Source organism: Protopterus annectens, chromosome 6.part0 (genome assembly GCF_019279795.1).
Source record: "Protopterus annectens isolate FY-2018-M chromosome 6.part0, PAN1.0, whole genome shotgun sequence".
In the NCBI taxonomy this organism is placed as follows: Eukaryota; Metazoa; Chordata; order Ceratodontiformes; family Protopteridae; genus Protopterus; species Protopterus annectens.
Window position 1 is genome coordinate 413,537,286 of NC_056737.1, and position 23,916 is coordinate 413,561,201.

The following is a 23,916-nucleotide window of genomic DNA, read 5'->3' on the forward strand; positions in this document are numbered from 1 at the left end:
TGTAAAAGTCCATTTATTTCTATGTAATTTGCTCCTTCACTTTTCTAAAGATCCCATCTTCAGTTACTGTATCTTCTTTATAATATTCCATACTTCAGTTATAGTTGGTTTAAATTTTGATTTCTATTTTCTTAGTAATTGCTTTTGTGGTAGCCCATGGCATGAAACTTTGAAAAGCCTTACTAAATTTTTGGCAATTCAGATTATGTGTCCTAGCTAAAAGAATAATTTCCTTAGTTACAACCATTTGCTCTCTATCTTTTCTGACAAAGCACTCTGAAGTGAGTTGTTCAACTCTGTCATCTTGTTACACTCCCAAAAAACATTTCCAATTACTGCTGTCTTTCCCATCACACTTCCAGCATTTGCTGTATACCTGAGGAAAATTCACTTAAGCCTGCTTGAAGTATAAAATACCTATGCAAACAGTTCCAAGCTAAAATCCTAAACCTATTGTAATTTGTTGCATACTTAGAAGTCATACATATGTCATCTACCTTTTCCTTTGTATGTAAATTGCCTTTCCAGTTTTCCTCCCCAATCTCATAATCTCCTCTGGTTGTCTCTTATAGTTATCATGCAATATTTGATATGCCCTACTAGCTTCTGTTATAGAGGTGGTCTTTCCATAGCCGGCCTTAGGCATCGGCCAACTAGGTGGCCACCTAGGGGCGCCGCTGTAGCAGGGGCACATTTTTACTATTTATTTGGTGTAGGTAGACCAGGATGGGGGCACTGGGTGGCGTGGTGGGGAACGCCGTGGAGACCTTTTGCCTAGGGCACCAGTTGACCTAAGGCCGCTCCTGGGTCTTTCACATGGCATTTCACTATCCCTTTCTATTTGCCTATATGGTCTTTTTGTGGCATACATTTGCACACAAACACACACACACACACACACACACACACACACTCATACTATACATATATTTTACACAAAGTTAGTGTTGTATAAAGGAATTTTAGTATTTCTTCTTGGGGAGTCTTGCCATTTCACAAACGGTAACGCATTGAATTTTTTTCTGCCTACTCTTAACTTCGCAAATATACAAGTCCTGCATTAGGTGTACATTATTTGGCTTTACCATGAAATCTGTGAGATTGCAGATGTGCTAAACATTTTTTCATCATTTAAGAGTATTTCTTTCTCCCATTGTTGTGCAAGGTGTTAATATATGCAAGTAGGGAGGTATAGGAGATGAAGCGAAAGAATGGCTTGCCCCTTGCTAAAAGTATTTTTTGCTTCTTAACATAACTTGCATTTATAGGGCATATTGGTCAATGAATTTAATGTATCCATTTTTCTGACAGCAGGCCTTGTGTCTGTTTCTTGTAGTAGTGGCTCTATTTTTTTTCTCTCTTTCTGCAAACAGAGTAGGAATGGGTCCTCAGGTATTTCCAAACTGATCCTCCTTCAAGCCATAGAAAACACCTTGCTCAGTTTGATCTTTGGAGGTCATGTATGTATTTTGGCCCTTGTGTATTAGACTTTACTGTCCGTCTGTGAAACTGCATTTGCTTCCAAAACAAGAACTAATAATTTGCACTTTCTTTCCAAGACAAGAAAAAAATATGTACTACCAGATATGTTTAGTCTGTATACAATAAACATGAAAATCACTAAACGAGTTGATATTATTTGTTTCAGTGGATGATGTGCAAGTTTCAGCCTATCGAATCCTTTGCAGTCTATACTCTCTTGGAACAGGAAAGAACATCTATGTTGAAAGGTAGGCCATGGAAATCAGAAACTGAAGCATAACAATTCTACAGCAAATCCTCAACCTTTTGATATGTAGAACCCATTTTCAAAATTCTTTCAGTACTGGTGATTCCTTCATGTTCATAGCCATGCAAACTAAGTATGTATGTATGGAAAGGCAGAAATATCTTTTCAAAAGTGGCCATGAAGTCAGTCACACAGCTTACAGGGTGCAGACTGTGTGACTCAGACTGCTACAAGTAGTACGTAACTTATTTACATCACATTTCCTTAACTGTTTTGCTACATAGAATATGCAGCTGTTGAAAATTAAGACTAATGCAGTTATTCTAAGTCAGTAACTTGCAGATTTTTTAATTCAGATATAAATGTATGTGTACAGTGTAAGATGGCCTATTTTGAACTGCTGTGCTGGCAACTTTAATGTGAAATATGACATAAATTAGAATAAAGTCATTTAACGTAAGCATCATATGTGCAGTTCTAGTTTTATTCATCAGCATTACAAGGTGTTATATCCATCTTATGTATTTTTTAAAAATCCTACCTTAATGCTTGACAGTTGACAATAGTTTTCTAACAGGTACAGCATTTAGTATTCAGCCTACAAAAGTATGACATTATATCCCCTCCTGATTACATTAATGATGCCTGATTGTGCTTTAACAAGTAATCATTATTCAGACAGGCTGTAATTTCATTTATCCCACCTAATCCTCCAAGTACCAAACAGGCACATTTTAAAGAGGCGATGAAAGGAAAGAGAGTAATGAGAACAAAGTCTGTTTTCCTGCGTTTAGTGACTGTCATTCATTCATGCCCTCTGACAATGGTATGGGGATACCCATACTCATCCACAGTCCCATTACCTCACAGCAGATTCTGCATGTCAGTAACCAAAAACTGCTGTGTATCATACTATCGATAAACAAGTTCAGTTTGATATTATCGCCAACTACAGAGTCTGTTCTGTGCCTCCTGATGACCATAATACCTACCTCAAACAGATGGAGTCCCTGCCTATTGAATCTAATGCAGTGGTCCTAGGTTGATTTTTAAATACCCATGTATTAACTGGGAAATGTAATCAACAGCAGGTATGCATAGCATTTATTTAATTTTATAAACACCATCTCTCCACCAGGCTAACTAATTTAATCGCTTACTGTCTTAACGTCCTTCTCCCCACCATCTATTGTCAATATTTCTTTGCAATTGAGCCTTCTTAGCTTCAGTTTGTGATATTTTTATCCTGAAAAAAAAAAAACGCATTTTTGTTTTGTCTGTATGAATAGTATAAGCTTATTGTACTACCATTGTTATATGCTTTTATATACATCAAGGAACTTGCGTTTGAACTCCTGTTGTAATTGTCATATGTACAAATGTATAATTATGTGATCTTTCTTGGAGCTTTTCTCCCAGGGTCTCCTCTGAAAGTGGGCATCTAGCTCAGTCGGACACTACTTGGTTATCAAATGTAAATAAATAATAAATAAATAAATCTCCTTTTAATGATAGGGGTCCCAGTGTAAATTACGTCATTCTTTCAAATATAGCCCTGGTCTGCTCCACTCTCAAAGTCTTCCCCCTTCCTTGATTAAATCAGGACAGCAGGCTGTCACATTCCCCTTAAGAGCTCAGTACATGACTCCAACAAACCCTACGGTATTCAGGACTTTCTTTTTAGTCCAACCTTCTATAGCTCTAAAATGATCTAATGAAATTTCAAAGCCCCTCTGCCCTTCAAGTATCCTACGACAAAAGCAGTTGGTTATAGTATTGACCAGACTCTGATGATGCCTAAGAGAAAAGTAGGCGAAAGCGCTTAGTCACGTTTTAATGTTTTTAAACTGTGAAGTTTATTAAAGTGCCATTTCCAACAATTGTGCAGTGGTTTGTTTTTCTTTGTTTGCATAGTACTGACCTTTACTCTAATCTTAATTCCTGCAGAATAAGCCCTTATGTCTCAAACCCAATGTCAACAATCTCTAAAAAAAGGACTTTTCACTGTGAGGAAGAAATTTGAATTTGCTTCTTATAGAAATTATCTCAAATTGGATTACAGAGACCTCAGGTGTAAGATCAAAAATTGTAAAGCCATGTATAAAATGAATATCACTACCTCTTACAAAGATAATCAAAGCATTTTCTTTAACTATGTTGGGAACCTCATAAATAATACCCAATTTTATGCAGAACTGATTCCAAAGGGCATAACTTGCTGTGATCCAGAGGATATCAGTCTGAGGCTTTACAGTCTCAGCGGCGCAGCAGGTTGCATACTTACCTTTGGAGCTGAAGGCTGTGGGATCTATTTCCACACCAGGTAGCTGGATTATGGGGTGCTGCACTCCTGGGTTTGCCATCCCTCAAATAAGATGTTTAATATAGACCAAAAAATAAAGTAATCTTTATAAAACTCTCCAGGCAGTGAAAACAAGAAGTAGAAAAGTGCAGATGTTTTCAAACAGTTGACAGTTTTGACAGCAGTTCTGACAACTGTCAAGCACACTGCCAAACAAACAAGATACTGTATTTACAGAAAAAGTGGCCTTCAGGAATACTAAAATATAGCTGTATGATAAAAGTTTATAATTTACTTAGAGAAATGGTGATACAAGGTGGTAATGAGATTTAAAGTGACACAAGTTCGTTAACAGTCTATATTTTGTCATCTTCTTTTTAATTGGAATTTAAACAGTATTATTAGCCTGTTGTGTTTGTGGTCTGACTGGACAGATTTTAGTATTTCTGAACATTCTTCAGTAATACTTTTTAAACAATGAGATATATTTTTGGTCAAAGAAAACAACTGTTTGTCTAGCATACATACTTCTCTATAGGCTGTATGCAGTAGCAAGTGCAAGGGATCTATTCTGTATGATCAGGCATACTTAATGTTGAAGTGAAAGCGAGAATACTAGTAGCCCCCGTGCACCATCTTAATAAAATAATGGGTGATTGCCCTAACCCTAACACTGATCCTTCCCCATCCCTTACCCAACACCTTACCTTAATAAAAACCTTCCAGTAACACTGCCAGTATACAAGACACCCTCGCCCACACAAGCATGCACATACACACACTAATAACACAACATCTATCCCATGGGTCTGTATTAAATATTCAAAGGTACAAAATCACGAGTACCTTTTAATCGACACCTAAGTGTCGAACATCCTTTTGAGTGAACGGCCACATCATCTATTTCTTTCCAAGAGAAAGAAATCTGTTGGCTGTTATTTTAAATCTTCCCTTTCCCCACTGTAGTGCAATCTCGGAGTTAGTAAATTTAGTTGGGGGGGGTGAGGGGGGTGAAGCCCCCACTTAATAGTGTTTGTTATATTGTGTCGTGGATTACTGGACTACCGATTTCTTTCCCTTGAAAATAAACCGATGATGTGGATGTTCGGTGAAGAGGATGTTCAACAATTATGTGTCGATGAATGGATATTTCTGATTGTGTATCTTCGAGGTTATAATATAGACCCACCCTCTTACCTATCTCTTACCTACCTCTGACCCTAACCCTAAAATACAGACACTAGCACATAAACATACAACATCTATCCTGAATCATAACCCTAACTCATAAGTACACTCACAAGTAGTCTCAACCCCTCCAGCCCCAATCACCTCTCTCAACAAAACATACCACTCACATTTGCACCCCTTCAGCTATCTGTAACTTTGACATTACACAACACTCCCTGCACTTGTTGCCAAAATGTACATTCATCAAAACACAGTGGAACTGGTGTGAGATATGTGTTAGAGTGATGTATTGTCCCATACTGGCATCCTGTTTTTAATGGTATGAATCAGGAAAGATAGTAATGCACTACAGTTGTTCATCTAGCATTTTCTGCATTTTAAGTGATTGCCTGGTAATGGCAGTTAATGAAGAGGATTAAGGCTATGAGTTTGATTCCCTCAGCTCTCATTTGCCTATTGTGTGACCTTGAGACTTGAGACTTAACCAGATAGTGTTTGGTAGCAACTGGGAATTTGGGTTAGGCTCTTTAATGGTCCCCTGGACTGCGAGACTAGCATCTACCTGCAAATCAAATCATAGAACAGGAGCCATGTGCTTTAATGCCACCTTAAAAAGGGATTCTGTAGAATGAGACATAACCATAACAGCACTCAAAGAAGTGTGTAAAATTGTTTTACAGCTAATAAGCACTATTACGGTCTGGTCTCACGAAAGGGACATTCCTTCACTCAAAAATATCACTAAATATCTTGTTTCATATTTTTGATCTGGGTTGTTTACAGACATCAGTCTGTAAGCAACTTACTTAACTAAATAAACTGTCCCTGATTTTTTTCTTCCAGTTATATTTACTTGCTGTCTATGTGTCAGCACTCGTTAAGTGTTTTACTGACTTTCAAAGCTGGTAAAACACTTTGCTCTTTTTTTCTTTTATAACTGTTAGTTCATGGAGTAGATAAAACTCCATGCACTGCAAAGAGTTATGACTGGGTCTCACTCATTCTAACCAATTATTATATGTTCTCATCATGGATGCCATGAGGTGAATTTCTTGGCATTAGTGTCTCAAACACATACTAATATGGTTGCAATCAGAGACCTGATCACAACTCTCTGTATATTTTATCATGTGTCACATCAGATGAATAAAACAGTCATCCACACACAGGTGATCAGTTCAAAGTTACATATTTTTCAAAATTCATCATGCATTCTCTACATCATTCATATTGTGTGGGGGTGTTATTATAGATAAAATTCAAATGCTTTCAAAACGTTTTATAGCAATCCAAATGTCATAGAATTTCATCATTCCATAATGTACTAAAACATCTTGAAAACATCTATGTGATATCCACATTTATGTATGTGGACCATAAATGCCACTAGATCAACTAGAAAATGATGACACCAGCTGTATCGACATTATCACCAGTACCAGCCTTCCCTTCACTGTCTACAGAACTTCTGCATAGCAGCCAAATGTCTGGCTTTGGCAAGATATCGAAATACAGAAGTGTCAAGCTAAATTAACTGTTTAAAGTTCTGTTTGCAAGCTGTACTCCTTACAGCATTATTTGGGTTATTTTAGGGAAGGACTACAATTAGAACATTTTTTTTTAAATAAATCCTGCCAGAATTCCATTAAAACAACCAACAAAAGCTACATACACCTGTACTCCAGCACTCTTGAGTCTGCATCTAGGCAATCATCCTAGCTATCATGGCAAAAAGTAAAATAATGTCATTAGAAAGTTTTAGTCAATGATTTGCAAACCTGCAGTTTATAACAATAGACCATGATGGCTATGTTTCACAAAAGGCATACTCAACATGCCGTGAATTTTATTATATTATATTATATTATATTATATTATATTATATTATATTATATTATATTATATTATTTGGGTTTCTTCGTTCCCATCAAATACGTGTCCCATCTTAAGGGTCTAATTCCCCGAGACACATGAGCTAAAGAAGTGAAACATGGCTTTTCAGATTCTGATTAACTTAGTACTTTGAACTATGGCTTTAAAAAAATACATTATTTGAACAAATTCAAAAAATGTTGTTCACCTGTAGGTGGCTATGCCCTTTGCACAACATTCCTTAGCCAATTCTCGGAATACTACATTTTGGGAAAAAAATAAATAATTCTAAGGTTTAGGAACTGTAAGAGAAAAGGGCCTGCTTACTTAAACAGGATGTATTTTCAAATAAAGGGGATCTGTAACCTGTGATTTTGTTAATCAGATTTTACTAGATGGCCTGATCCTTCCCCACTCTGTGACATTACATGTTTATAATTCTCAATCTGTTATTCTTTGTTGACTGTTAAAAGTTGCTATTAATAACTACCATAGGAGTTTCTTTAAAGTAAAGCATTTGCAGTATTGTTTGAGAGTTTTCTAAATACAAATAATTGCAGTTCTTTAAAAATGTCAGTTAAGTCAGGGAAAAATTACATTGAATGTTTATTTATTTATTTGTTTATTTGATTTAGATAATTTATGTGGCTAAATGATTTCTGGTGGTAATCACTGAAACCAGTCCGTGTTTCTTTTCGATTGTTTGTTAAGAAAAAATGTCTAAAAATTATGTATAATTTAGCAGATGTGTCACCTTCATTTTTTGGTCTTTCAGGCAGCGACCAGCTTTAGGGGAGTGTTTAGCTGCCCTTGCAGGGGCAATGCCAGTGGCTTTCCTTGAATGTCAACTGAACTCTTACAATCCCCATTCTGTCTTCAGTACCAAGACACCTAGGGAACGAGCTAGTAAGTACTGGTCCCTTGCGAGCAGTGGTTAGTGAATAACCTGAAAATATTTTATAAAATTATTTCAACAATGATATTGTCTTTGTACAATTAATTGTCTTGTAATCTTACTGTGTGATTTTTCTATGGCATCTATACTTGTACTAATGTAGGAGACAAACAGAAAAGGCGTAGTCATTCGGAGCTGTAAAAGTATCATTAAAGAGCATATATTATGTTCTTACAAGCAAATAACAGAGGTACTACTAGAGATCTGTACAAAGGAAGGATTCCCTCAGCCTCTCTGGAATCTACTCCATGTTCTTTGCACAAAGGCATCCTGTTTGGTGTCAGTAATAGCTTGATTCAATTTAAGGCTGACAATGACCCTCAAATCCCTTTCCTCCTCTTTCCTGTTTATGGTAACCTCACTAAGCCTGTACGTTATGCACAGATTCCCCATTATACTGAACAAATTTGCACCATTTTACTTTAAATCCCAGCTGCCATATCTCCTCACACCTTGCTTGCCATTGTAGACCTTTTTGGAGATACCCCACCCCTTTTCTTTGTTATCTGGGATCACTGTGCACATATTGGTGGGTAAACCTGATGTTGCAACTCAACCACAAGGTGATATCTCAATAAAACATACTAAAAAGTCCTAGCCACATCACTGACCCTGCATTACTTCCTTGCTTACTGAGTTTTATCCTTAGGGCTTCCCCCATAAACGCAGTGATGTACTTCTAGTTAGCCATTTCTCTATACATATTACCTTTTGAGGCACTAGCCCATGCCATTTTATTTTCCCACAAACCTCTTTTGAGGTTTGATGTCAAAGACTTTGCTAAATTCCAGCTATATGAAATCAGAGAGCCCCTCTTTTCACATCAGTGGAGACCAAGTCAGAGAAATAGATTACATTACACCTCTGTTATGTCATTGGCAAGAGAATTAGCAGTTAAGAATTCTACAAAGTTATCCTGCAGAATCTTTTTCACAAACAAACCTATGATGGATGTGAAATTTACAGGTCTGTAATTACCTGACATATTCCTAGATCCATCTTTGTGCAAAGGATTCACCATCACCAACTGCTTCAGTTTTATAGCACTACTCCAGTTTTTCAGGAGAGACTGTCCATTTTGCCAGTAATTCACCAAGCACTTCTGCAAACCTTTTACTCCCAGTGAGGTTACATGTCTAGACAGTGTTGCCCTGCCTATCTGAAAGGTCTTATAGGTTCATAGGTTCATAGATAAGTACAAGGCTAGCTGCCCTTGTGGGACATTTTAAGCCTAGCCAGATTTCCTTTTTGTGCTCAAAATAATCTATCCCATTTGGTTATAGACTATCCTTACCCATACATTGTTTGATAATTATGTATTACCCCAATAAGAATAACTGGACTCATACCACAGATAATTTGAGGGGAGCCATGCATGGGTTAAAGCATTTAGGAGCTGCATCTATTCATTAGTAGTACAGAGGGCATTCCTGGGGTAAATTTTCTGTTTCCCATCCATAGATCTGTGTTGCACTTGAAAATGGACAGGGATGAACTGTGTTTTATGTGGATGAAGCATTTGTTTCATAGCAGCAGTATCCTCTCCCTCCAAACTGCACTGTTATGTTGCAGAAGAGATTTAGATTCCTAGATCAAGTATTTCTGATGCCATTTGACTTGCTGATGTGCAGTAAATCCATCAGTAATAGGTCAGAAGATGCCATGCATGCCATACAGAAGTCATGTCCTTGCAGTCTGTAGGATACTGAGTATAGTCACAGGGCTTTGAGTCAGTCCATGTAGGATATGTTGTTTAGACCTTGTATCCTTTTAGTAAGGTATCTATGTGGACATTTCATTTGTTGTATGTATCTGGGCAGATGCATGCCAAATGAGGCATTATATTCAGTAATTGGCCAAATGAGTCTTGCATTCTTTCTTTACTTTTTCCTTAGCCAATTCCACATCTGCCTTCCCAGGTGGGTACCCTGTGTCATTGTGCCAATATCAATACAGAAGTGAAGATGTCAATAATTATAGTTTTCATGGTTTCTGATCAGACCATATGTAGAAACTTTAAGTTATATTCCACATCAGGGTGGAGTCAAAGTCTTGAATTTTTGGTTGCACAACCACAATACTTAAACTTTCAACAGGTTCCAGCTCCACATAAACATATCTGTGCCTGCTTTACAAAACAGTATTTTTCTGTAAATAATCAACCATCTAACCAGGTGAGGGGCATGAATTTGGGGAAATCAGTTGTCCCTACTTTTGCTTAAGTCATAACTAGATATTTAAAGAGAGTATATATTTACTCTGTCTCTTATCCACTTCCTCAATGCATGGATATGATAAAATATTACACGGGCAATTGTTGCATGATTTAGACTTCATGAAGTATAGTTTGTCAGGTGATTTAGACTTTGTTTGCCAATATGTATGGAATTTGTCCAGTTTTTGAATAAAAGTGTAGGTTACAATTTATGGCAACATCAATCTTATTAAGTCCCAATTTTCTAATATGCCATTTGACAGAAACAAGGTTTCACACGGAACTGAAATAGAAAGCCTAATATAGTTACTATGCTATTGTATGTGTATATTCATTACCATAAGTCAGTGATTAATAATTATGCCAAATTTCAGTTTACTTTTGTAAAAGAAGTGTGTTCTTATGAGATTACAAATAATAATATAGTTGATTAGGTTGTAAAATGCTCTGTGTTAGAGGTAACCTCTCAGCTACATGACAAATAAGAAAAATCTGTTACTGATTCCAGTATAACTTCACCCTTAGAGATGAAAGTAATCCTGTTTATAGATTTATTACAGACTACATCCCCCACAGTAGACAGATTATAAGAATGCTGTAAAGACACTGGCATGTTCAAGTGATAGGATCAGACTGCAAGCTGAATTAAATGATGGAGCACAAATGTCATTCAGAGGGGGTAAACAAAGTGCCATCTTCAGAAATCACACACGCTGGCCTCATCACATTTGCCAATATTTGAAACTCCACCTCCAGGGGTCATTGGTCATATGAAAGATGATTTGCTTTGTAAATGTGCATTCTGATCAAATGAATTTTCTTCAGACAGTATAGTTTCATATCAGCTGATTACATGCTCTGTGTGGGGTGTCATTTTTGAAGCCAGAGGTGAGTGTTTTTTTTTCTATGTATGAACAAAACTGCATGCATGTTGAGACCTGGCAGGACTGCAGATTATAACTCATGTCTTGAAACAAAACCAGAGTAGTATACTAATTAGGTACACTGCTGCTCACAGTACTGCAGTATTCAAGTTCATGACAGTATGTCTTCAGAAAGTGTATCGGGCAAGATAAAAACGAAAACAAATTGGCATTATAAACTAAAGGTTAGCCCAATGCTAGAACTAAATTAAATGCCAGCACAATTTTTCACCTGTGTAGGTTTTGGTATTTGATGAACTGCTTGGAACTTCTGCATAGATTCTCAGTATATCTGAAATATACTTAAAAGTGTTGCATGATGTTAAGTTGTCATTCTCGCCTTCATTCTTGCTGGATGGGTTCGGAGCCGACCCTCGGCTCCGACTTAGCCTATACTATAGCTCGAGAGCTATTTTTACCAGCTCGAGGCATCCCTATATCCCACAATACCATGCACTAACTCCCCAGATCTCGTTTGCCGCTTTGCTGCGAGGTTGCCTTTTTTTTACCGGCTCAGGTCAGTGAAAGAAATTTAACAAGTCTTCTATTTTTTTGAGGCAGTTTCTTAGATTAGTTACCTACATTAGTTCCCTTTCGATATTGTTTTTACTTATTAGTGATTTTTCATTAAGCCCTACCCACCCCTTTAGTTAATTTTTATAATCGGGCCTATGGGCTTTAGTCTTTTGTTTACTCCCTCCCTTCGAGTGTGTGTGTTGTTGTTCTAGTCAGCCCCCTTAACTCCCCCTTGTGTGTAAGTCGAGTGAGTGTGTGTGCTGACTGTGTTACTGTATCTAGGACAATGTCCAAAGATGCTAAGGTCTCGGGATTCAAGAAGTGTGACTCGTGCTATCAGTAAATGTCTCTGACAGACGGTCACACTTCTTGCGTCTACTGCTTGGGGCCTTTGCACCTGCAGGACTCTTGTTCCGTCATTCACGGATTTAGTTCAAGAGTCCTGCAGGAGCATCGTAATAAGCTTCTTTTGAGGGGCTTATTGAAGCCCGATGACTCCCCGTCCAAGTCGGGCTCGGGGAAGTCGTCTAAGCCCGCCAAACCCTCGGCTCCAGTTTCTGAGTCGAGGGCTGGTGAAACTGAGATTGCTCCGACATCGGCTCCAGTCAGAGCCGATGCGAGCAAGATTGTACCCGCTCCGAAACCTGTATCGGAGCCGACTTCAGCACGCAAGCGCTCTAGATCTCCCTCATTAGAGTCCGTCCGATCAGCTCCAAGATCACCCCTCCTATCGGAGCGGAGTCATAGGACTCATTCCTCCAGGTCATCTAGGCTTTCTGACCACGATATTGAGAGGGTGGTCAGTAGACTCATAAAATCTCAGGTACTGGCCCAAATGCTCCAAAGCCCATCTCACCAGACTGTGGCTCCCTCGATATGGCCTTCGATTCCTCCTCCGACTCTCCAGTCGAGTTCGAAGCCAGAGTTGGTCGGAACCGTAACCTTGCCCACATCGGAGCCGATACTTCCACCTTCGGCTCTGGCATCGTTGGCTCCGACCTCTTCATTGGTACCGTCCGTGGAGAGGTCCGGGTGCCGAGACTCCATTGTTGCCTCCGAGGGGGCGAGTGGCATCGGACCCTTGTCCGACCCCGCTCTCCCTCTCGGAGCATCGGCTCTGGTTAGATTGGCCCCGACATCATTCTCGGAGCCTTCTCTGTCTGTGTCGGGGGCGGTTCGGGTGTCTTCGGAGCCGGGACTGTCTTTGGTACCTGATAGGGGGGCTTTCGAGGTGATGAGGAGCGTGCTGGATCCAGTGTCCGCTCCAAGGTTGGGTTCTTCAGCTCCTCCCTCTACAGTGCCTGTTACGGTCTCTGGCCATCCTCTTGCAACTGATAGCAGGGATCCAAAGCGCAGGGTACCCACTTTGGGTGTCACTTCCTCCTCCGAGGCCTCCCCTGAAACTTCAGGGGAACCTCCTAGGAAAAAAAAGTGCAAGAGGAAGCACGTAGACTCCGACGAGTCTCTCACTTTGGACACCAACTTGGATGAGTCGGAGGGTTCCCCGAGATCCCCCTCTGAGGATGTCTCCTTTTCAGACATCCTAGAGATCCTGAAACAGAGGGGGAATTGGTCCACCCTTAAACCCTCCGAGGATGAGTCGGTTTACCTTGACGCTTTTGGGTCCCGCCCTTCCACCTCCTGGATGTCTCCTCCTTTTGACCCACTGATGGACGTAGTGGCCAGAAAGGCGTGGGCAGCTCCTGACTCAATGGAACCTACCCCTAGGAGGCCCTCTAAATTTATTTCTGCTCCGGAGGAGAAACCATTTCTGACCAAAGGTGTCTCGGTAGATGCTATGGTGGTAGCAGCCGCCACTAAGAAGGAATTAGCTGATCCTTCTCTACCTGTTCATCCTCCTAACAAAGAGTCCAGGACCATGGACAGGTATGGTAAGCGGACTTTTGCTTCAGCGACCTTTGCCATGAGGTCGCTGAACTATTTATGTCATTTCACCCGCCTTCAGAGAGATTTGCTCAAAGAACTGGGTGAAACCATACAGGATCCTTCTGCTGTGGGGTATCAGGACAAGATTAACTCCCAGCTGGCTACCCTGAATTCCATTGCCAACTCCTCCATGCGGCTTATCTCCCATGCAGCCGATGGAGCGAGTAGGGCCACAGGCACAGGTGTTGCGTTGAGACATCACGCCTGGATGCGACTGTAATTTTGCTGATCCCTTCAAGGCGTCATTCACCAACACCCCCTTTGATGGTTCAGAGTTGTTTGGACCTCAGGTGAAGAATACCCTTACCAGGTGTGAGCAAGATGGTAAGACTCTCTCTGCCGTGGGAGTCCACTTTTCCACACCATCTAGACCTTACCCTAAAGGTCAGAAGGGTGGAAAGATGTGGTTCCGCAAACCACAGGGAGTCGTGCCTGCCGCACGTGATGAACTTCCCCCCAAAGGCAGAGGGGGGAATAATAATAGATGCCGCCCCAGGGGCAGAGGGGGTCCATAGAACCAGGGTTCCAGGGAATCTTTCCCTGACCAACCCTTTCAGCATCCCTGAGATGCTGCCCGACTGTCCACCTTCGGAGGCAGTCGGGGGAAGATTATCTCTGTACCCGGAAGCCTGGCAATCCCTCTCTCAAGACAATTGGGTACAGTTGATTATATCCGAGGGTTACAAAATCCCCTTCATTTCCCCTCTGATTCAATCACCAAGACCCCTCCCAAACGTACCACCCAGACAAAGGGGTCAAGCACAGCTAGAAATAAAAAAGCTGTTAGAAAAAAGAATCATCCAGGCAGTCCCAGCAGATCAGCTAGGATCCGGAATTTACTCCAGGTTCTTTTTGGTACCAAAAAAGACAGGAGACTGGAGACCCATTTTGGACCTCAGCAGACTGAACAAGACTGTGCAGAAGACAAAATTTCAGGTTTGGTAACACTGCAGCCTCTACCCTTTTTGGGCAGAGACAACTGGATGTGCTCGTTAGACCTTCAGGATGTGTACTATCATATAAAGATACACAGGCGCTCCAGGAGGTTTCTCCACTTCCGGCTGGGAGCCAGTGATTACCAATTCAGAGCTCTGCCCTTTGGTCTCACCACAGCCCCCCGGGTGTTCACCAAATGCTTGGCAGTGGTCACGGCTCACCTGAGACAAAAAGGATTCCAGGTGTTTCCATATTTAGATGACTGGCTCATTACTGCTACCACCAAACAGCATCTTATAATAGCCAGGGATTACACCATTCACATTTGCAACAAACTAGGTATTTCCATAAATTTTGCAAAATCCTCTTTGACGCCTTGTCAATCTATAAACTTTATAGGCGCCGTACTAAATACCAGAGAAATGTCTGCAACATTACCACCTCAGAGAGTGACAGACATAAGGCGGAATGTTCAGTTATTGTTTCAGTCTAACAGAATTCAAGTCAAGTTAGTACTGAAAACATTAGGCCTCATGGCAGCGGCGATCCTTCTCCTCCCCTTAGCTCGCTTCCACATGAGAATTCTCCAGTGGATGCTTTTTTCTCAGTGGTCCTTTCAACAGCTCCCAATGACTCACAACATCTTGATAACCCCATCTTGCAAGAGACACCTCTCCTGGTGGATGGTCTCCCCTCAACTTCTTCAGGGCAGACCCTTTGTTCTCCCCCCTCCAGTTGCCACGGTGACAACGGATGCCTCCCTGATCGGGTGGGGGGGCACTATCAGGGCAGGACTGTCCAGGGCACATGGCAACATTTAGAATGCCACCTGCACATAAATGTCCTGGAGATGAGAGCAGTGCTTTTATCGTTGCAAGCCCTTCAGGACTCTCTTCCCACCGGGACTATAGCAGTTCAAACAGACAATATGTCTGTAGTGTGGTACATAAACAAGCAGGGCGGAACAAAGTCCTACCCCCTATGTCGAGAAGCACTCAGACTTTGGCAATGGGCGATCTCCTCTCAACGGTTTCTGATAGCAACGCACATCCCTGGGAGGTCCAACGTCATAGCGGACAGACTGAGCAGAACAATTCTCATGCCTCACGAGTGGTCTCTAAATCCAGCGGTAGCAGAGAGAATTTTTCAGAAGTGGGGCCAGCCTTGCTGCGACCTTTTCGCAACCCCTCAAAACAGCAAGTGCCTCGACTTTTTCACACTCTTCCCTCTACCAGGCCATCCCCCCAGAGACGCTCTCATCCACGATTGGCCTCGGGGTCTTCTATACGCATCCCCCCCTTTCTGTTGATTCCGCAATTAATTCAGAAAGCAACCTCATTTAGATCCAAAATGATCCTCATTGCCCCATATTGGCCTCAACAAGTATGGTTTCCGTTCCTGCACCGTCATCTACTGGAACAGCCCTGGCATCTGGAACCCCTTCCAGACCTTTCGACCCATCTAATGGGCAAGCTGCACCAGTCTCTTCATTCCCTCAACCTCACAGCTTGGTTGCACCACTTCCAACCATAGCCAGGCTTCCCTTTATTTCTCTTCCTGTCCGTGATATCATTCTTGCTTCCCATAAGTCCAATACTAGGAAGACTTATGCGAGCAAATGGAAGCGTTTTTCATTCTGGGCAGATGCTAGGTCCTTAGATCCTTTTAATGCACCAATTCATAAAGTTCTAGATTTTCTAGCGGAGCTTTTTCATTCAGGATCGTCGTCGGCCACTATCAGAGTACAACTGGCGGCCATTGCCAATTTTCATGTGGGGCTATCGGAAACAAATATTATGTCCCACAAACTCTGTAAAGCTTTCCTCAAGGGCATCTTTTTGCTCAGACCTCCCATTAAGGATCCTCCTCCACAATGGGATCTAAATTTAGCATTAACATCATTAATTCTCCCTCCTTTTGAACCTGCAGCTTCTTGCTCCTTCAAACTTCTCTCTTGGAAAACTCTGTTTTTGGTGGCTATAACATCTGCCAGGAGGGTATCGGAACTCCAAGCATTGTCTGTCCATCCCCCTTATTTGGTTTTCATAAAGACAGGGTAACTCTCAGAACAAATCCTTCCTTTCTACTGAAAGTTTCTTCTGAATCAAATCTGAACCACACTATTGACTTGCCTGTTTTCTTCCCAGATTATTCAAACAGGGCTGAACAGAAATTACATTCCTTGGATGTTCATCGCCAGCTGCGATATTATCTAGACAGGAAAAAACAATTCAGAAAGTCAGAACAGCTCTTTCTCTCTTATGCTGAAGGAAAGAAAGGACTCCCAGTATCAAAGGTAACTCTTTCCAGATGGTTAACATCCATCATTACCTTTGTCTACGAGTTGAGACACAAACAACTCCCGTCTAGACCTAAGGCTCATTCAACAGGGCACTATCAACATCAACAGCTTTTCAAGCAAGGTTACCATTAGATGCCATATGTGCAGCAGCTACATGGGCTTCTCAACATACTTTTATTACCAATTGTAAGCTTGATATAGCCTCCAGAAATAGGGCTGACTTTGGTTCCACCGTACTCAGGAGTCTGTTCCGTTGAGCCACCCAGGACCAAGGTGCTAGGGACGCTGTCCCATCCAGCAAGAATGAAGGCAAGAATGACAACTTAACATTAAGAAGTTATGTACTTACCATAACGTTCCATGTTAGTTGTCTTCTTCTCGCCTTCTTTCTTGCGTCCCTCCCTCCTGCCCCCTAGCCTGGACAGACTTGAAGGTCTCTGAGTCCTTCTATTTCATGTTATATAGTCCTTCACGGTTACCCTGTATCATTAGTGTTACCAGCAGGGAGACCGTATTTGATAATAATAATAATAATAATATTTTTATACTATGTGTTAGCTACCAACGAGATCTGGGGAGTTAGTGCATGATATTGTGGGATATAGGGCTGCCTCGAGCCGGTAAAAATAGCTCTCGAGCTATAGTATAGGCTGAGTCGGAGCCAAGGGTCTGCTCCGAACCCATCCAGCAAGAAAGAAGGTGAGAAGAAGACAACTAACATGGAACGTTATGGTAAGTACATAACTTCTTATTTCTGATTATCAAAGTCAAAGGCAAAGAAAACTTTATTGTCATTCAAAACTACACCACAGTGTAGCTGAATGAATATGTGCTGCTTCATTCCCAGTGCAAAAACATACGTACAGAGAAGAAGAATAAAGTAACGTAATAAAAATAAAAGTAAAAATAGAATAGAATAATAACAAATGACCAGACACACTTTACATATAAATAGAATTGAGTAACAACATGTCCATGACATTACTATAACATAAGAACTAAGCAGCATATGGAATGATCAGCATGAATATTGCACAGTGTGATCTATACTGCACTTCGTTGAGTCCTATGTTAAGGTAAGTTGTGAACCAGCATTAAATATGCACATCAGTTAGTTATTGCACATGCAAAAGCTTAATGCGTATAGTGCAACAAAGCCTGGATATGTAAAGATCAATACCTGTATCTGTAATTACATGTAATCTGTTTGAAGCACAGTCATTTTACATGAACAATCTGAAATTGTTGGGTAGTATTAATTACTGGCTTAGGGTAATGACCATCATGCACAACAATCTCTTCGTATATTAACTGTATAAGGCTTCATACTTCTTTGTTTAATATCATTGTTCTTTAATGTTTGTTTACACAGAACAGACAACTATAGACAGATCCCTGCAGGAATGCACATAATGGAGCTGATAACTTACATCCTTGTTTTATTTATTTATTTATGCAAAGATCACCCCATATCCCTGTCAACCACATTTTCATTCTATCAACATATTACATCCAAAATAAAAAAAATCATCAGTATTCAAGCCATTTCCTAAAGCAGCGGACTCAGTCTTTCAAAGTGCTTAAATTCATTCAACCACCTAAGCAAAATCTTAGAAAACTTAACCTTTAACAAGCTCTGTATCTATATAAAATAACATGGACTTCTGAGTAAGAGCACTGTGGCTGCTATTTTAAAATGTATCAATGACATCCTTCTTGGTATGGAAAAAGGTAAAGAAACAGGAACAATATTCGTCAACCTTTCAAAGGCCTTTGATTTAGTAAATCATAACTTATTGCCACGAGTCTTCCCTACAATAGGCATAACTGTAAAAGCAACAAGCAGATTTAACCATTTTTCTGACTGACAGAATGCAAATAAAGATTGGCTTCTTCTTTTCCAACTCTGCGCCAATCCCTCAATGAATATCCTAAGAATCAATTCTGCCCCCCTACTTTTTTCCAAGCTTATAAGCTTTGATCTTCCCTACTTATCAGTGCTTCTATATGCAGACAGCATGACCATGCTCATCTACAGAGCTGACACTTCCCGAAACACAGTAAAAACACAACTAGAAAAAGACATGGATAATTTAAACTCATGGATCTTCTTCAAAGAAAAGAAAGAAAAGAAAAAGAATCATGCTGTTTGGCTCACTACAAAAACTCTCCAAAGTTCCTAGTAATTGACAGGTACCCCAAAACCAAACCTTTCCCTTTGAAACTGGCTTGCCATTTAATTATGTAGGACTCTAGCTAGACCATTGACTAAAGTTATAGCACCATGTCACAGAAATAAATGCAAATATTAACAAGCTCCTCTTCTGGGCTGTAAGTTATCCCATTAAAAATATATGCATCTGGAGCCTTTCTCCCCAGGCCGCCACTGAAAATTTGGCTTTGTTCCAAGTCGGACTTTCCCGGTTAACAAATGTTAAATAAATTTAATTAATTAATTAATTAATTAATTAATTAATTAATTAATTAATTGATTGATTCATTAATTAATTAAATAAAATTTTCTAACACCAGAAAGTAGATTGATTATTGACAGTTCTACTTATGGCCCCGTTCAGATACATCATCCCACTTACATCAGCATCTCAAAAAACCTTAAATCTCTGCAAGTCATTGGACTTCCACTATAGCAGCAAGAGGTTTAGTAGCAAAACATAACAATCCCAGAAAAATAAGTGAAGGTATGATAAAAAAAGAAACAGTAATTATAACAACTACATGCAAAAAATCAGTCCTGGAGTGTTTCTATGAGAATCAGAAAAGGATCTAAAAAGGTGAAAGGAAAATAAAAGCTATAAAAAGTATAAAAAGGGTGCAGGAGGAAGAGAACAAAAAGAGAATTTAGCAGTGTAGTTAGTAGGAAAAAGGTCAAGTTTTTCATTAGAAGAAAAAAAAATCAACTGCACAGACATATTTAAGGTAAGTGGATCATTCTGTGAATGCATAACTATGAATATTAAGAGAATTGAAGAATTATAAGAACTGTTAAGCCTCTCAAAAAACTGAATGAGAAAGTAAAGAGAAACAGGCAGAACAAGATGCTATACAAAAGGAAATAATGCAGAAAATGACAGAGCTGGAAGATAGAAAAAGTGAACATCCACTGGAATAATCTAGTTCTATTGGTTGAATAAGAAGGGCTAAGTTTCCAATTCTTAAAGGCATGTGTTAATGCTACACAACTGAGACTTTTCTATTTTGCACAAGAAGAATGATATATACCTGAAAGAAAAAAAAAACATGATCCTCACACAAAAAGAAAGCAATGGATGGGAAATCAGAATGGGATTCTGTTTACAAATAAAAAGGGAACACATAAGTAAGCATTTCGAACAGTGTTTCTGTTATACAGTGAAGGGGTAATGGGTGAGAAGGAAATTAAAGGTTAGAAAAGAGAGAGCTTGGTCTAATGAGGATACAGTTAAGAGAAATAGAAGGAAGCAGGCAGCAATCAGATGGAAAAGGCTAGGTAAAGAGCTAAAGTTTTGAGAGCAGTTAACAAGAGAAGTTGAAACCTTAAGTTGAAAGGAGGCCCAAACAGAATTCAGTTTGATGTGAGTTATCACTTGACTTATTTAGGACTGATACCAGAGATTAATAAAAACAAGAGAGAGAGTTAGCAGAGCTAAAATGAGAACCACCTAGTAGAGGTTTTGATAGAACCATATCTTTAAACTGTACAGATTTTCGCAGACTGTCCAGAGTTTTGCCTCATATTTTTGGTCTGTTACTCATAAAATTGTGGTTTTCTGGCCAGTCATTGGCACATCATTGAGGACTGAAGTCAGGAAATAATGACAGACATTTGAGTTTCAGACTTCATACCCTTCAGAAAATTTATGTTAATGCAAAACATGTTATTTTATCAATGTTTTAAGTTTGTAAGAGCAATATTTAAAAATTGCCCCTGTTTTTGGGCCTTGCCCCCCCCCCATTTATTTGTGCCTTTGACCAGATTTCTTGCTCTAAGAAGTTAACAGGTATGAATAGAACCCAGAGCTGAGACAGCAACCAGTGCAGAATTAATAAGCAGGGCTTATAAATATGTGATAACTATGGCAAACAGGCAGATAAGCTGAGGGAAGACTGGTGTATAAGAGTGATTAAACAATACACATAGGATTAATGGCTGAAAACATGTTTAGCAACCAAATATGCAACAGAATCAGTGAATTTTAGAATATTTGCATGGAAGTACTTCCACAGATCTTTTTATACATATACTACAATATATGTTCCCATTAATAGGTAGTATATGTTGGAAGATATAATGACAAAGCAAAAGGAAGTTGCACAATATCTTTTGGCAGTGTGCTAGTTTGTTGGAATTTAAAAAATTAAGTACAAAAGACAGAGGAGAAGGTTATTTGGAGAGGAAATTCTACTAAAAATAATTGATGTTTTTCAGCTGGGATAGTGTTTGTATGAGCCAAGATACTGTAAGGTACTAATCACATTACTGATCCTAATAGTAAAGAAGGCTATTACCAGGAAATGGAAGTCAGTCAACAGACCTATGATGAAAGAGAAAAGGAGCAAAAAACAAGAGGGTTAGAAGAAAGGGAGGTTAGTAATAAAAAATGAGCATTTAGGATGCAGATGTTTAAACACTTGATTAAAAAAAAAGATGAATAATCATTAAAATACATTCCTAATAATGTGTTCCTCAAGAAATTTGGATAACGGGAATAAATAAAAATAAGAAAACAACAGGAGTGTAGCAGAAATAGCTTAGTATGATGTTTTTTTCATCTCATCCTCAACTGATGGTTCTCAGATCCAACCTCGGATCCTTCCTCAGCCATCCAATAAGCTCGACCTCCTCCCCTTGCTTATACTCCCCCATCTACTGCTGCAATACCTAAGATCTCATATGCTGCTTCAGCAATAAGACAAGGTCACTGTTAGCTCAAGCAGGCTAATTTAAATAAGTGCATTTTTTTGTGATTTTTCTGTACAGTTTTCTGTACTGCTTCTTTTTCATAGGATATTCCATTTCTATTCCTCTCCTATTACAAGATATATATATATATATATATATATATATATATATATATATATGTGTGTGTGTGTGTGTGTTTGTGTGTGTGTTATTTTATAGGATTTAGCATTTGGGCCTTAAGCCCTGGCATTTCATGTGGCTACCCGTGTCATACATCTTACTCTTACCATTGTTGGTATTTTGTTTCCTTTACCTGTAATTCGGTATTAAGACTTACCATTGTTGCTATTTCCCTTAACTTTTCCTTTCTTTTTTCTACTATGTCAGAAAAACTTACTGGTTTTAAAAAGTGTTCTGCTTCCGGATTCTGACAGTCTCGCTGTGTCTACTGCCTGGGCCCAGGTCATCTTAATATTAATTGTGATATTTGTTCTAGTTTCAGTAACAAGGCTTTGGTCGAGAGAAAGAATAAATTAATCCTCAAAGGTCTTCTTCCATCTTCTACTTCATCTGCTTCTGGAGCTCCTTCTTCATCCAGGAAATCTTCAGGAGAAGAAGCAGAAAAATTGAAAGAGTCGTAAAAGGTCTTCTCTGAATGCTTTCCTCCTTCAACTTCTTTGGGGTTGGCTCTGCCTGAAAAAGTCACTAAAATGTCTATCCACCTCCAAGGCCTCATCTCTGATGAAAACTAAACCTTCAGATCTGTCATCTTGTATGGATTCTACTAAGTCCAAGTCTAATTCACCTAGATTTTTACCAGAGTGAGTCACTTTGAGGCTTCACTCTCCCTTCCTTCAAGACACACCTTAAATAGCTTCCCATCTACCATCAACCTCATCTTCCCTCAGGTCATCCAGGAGTCTATCAGAAGTGGATATGGACAGGATAATGAGAACATTTCTCAGAGCTGAAATTCAGTTGGGTGTATTACCATCTTCTTCTCCCATCAGACTTATGAGTCTTTCCACTGCACAACCCCAAGCTTTAACTCCTATTCTGATCTGTGCAGTGATTTCAGAGATTTCATACTCGAGACTTCTAATCATGGCGGTATCAGATCCAAAGAATTGCTTTTCATCAACTCTGATACTTTTTCTGACCTAGATGAGTCCAACATTGTTGGATCCAGAAGGATCTCTGGGCCATAGCATCTACACTGGATCTGGGGGCTGGGATTAACTATGATGCTCTCAGAGCCATCCTTCCCTCTCGAACCTCTGAAACTAGACAGGTCAGCTCCAACCTCTGCTACGAGGATGGAGTTGGTGGGGGGAAATGAGGTTTCACCCCTCCCAGGCTTCTTCAGATCAAGTGGGGGCAAGATTGAAGTCCCCCATGGCTTCAGCTTTTGAGGTAGTGGAGAGAATGTTCTCCTCTTTGATAGAAAATAAACTTTTACCCTCCCCTTGGGTCCACCCTGCACTCAACTGTCTACTGTGGAAGCTGTTTTTTTCATCCTGTCCCATCGGGATAGCTGATCTGGTCAAGCACAGTAACAAAAAAACAAACTGGTAAAAACAAAAGAAATGAGCGGACTTAAGAAACTAACTCCTTTATTGGTAAGCGCTTTCGTTGGCATAAAATAAGCCAACTTCTTCGGACCATAAAAATACATACAACCATAATAAAACCCAGAATACTTTTTATACCTTGTGCTCTTCCAATCAAGCAATCAATTAATTAAGTAAAAAACACTCAACTATTCAAAATTAAAGGCACAAATAACTATTTTCCTGCTGAACCCAAATGTTTGTCTTACATTAAATTATATAAATCAGTAAACATTAATCACTATTACACCATTCTAATACAATGTTAAAAATTCCAACTATCCTTATAAAAATACAATATTAGCTTTAAAATTAATACCCCTTAAATCTTTATATATGAAAATTTGTCTATTAGAAGCCAATGGTGCTATTCATTCAGTACGGCCTATTATATTTATCTGGCCAAAGCTTTTATTTTAAGCAGACATTTAATAGACAAATACTCATTTAATCCAGGCATAATATATGCCATAGTACGAATCTGCCATGCCAATTCTGTTTCCTCCAATCTAAGTTGC

The 23,916-nt window shown here is 39.6% G+C and overlaps 1 protein-coding gene across 1 annotated transcript in view; it reads left to right on the plus strand.

Annotated features, from left to right (window-relative positions):
- RYR3 (ryanodine receptor 3) overlaps positions 1-23,916 on the plus strand; it is a 3,250,282-nt gene that overhangs the window by 2,496,593 nt on the left and 729,773 nt on the right. Inside the window, exons 64-65 of the mRNA XM_044074157.1 lie at positions 1,649-1,730; positions 7,870-8,000. Coding sequence (XP_043930092.1) covers positions 1,649-1,730; positions 7,870-8,000 — 213 coding nt within the window. The remainder of the gene's footprint in view (positions 1-1,648; positions 1,731-7,869; positions 8,001-23,916) is intronic.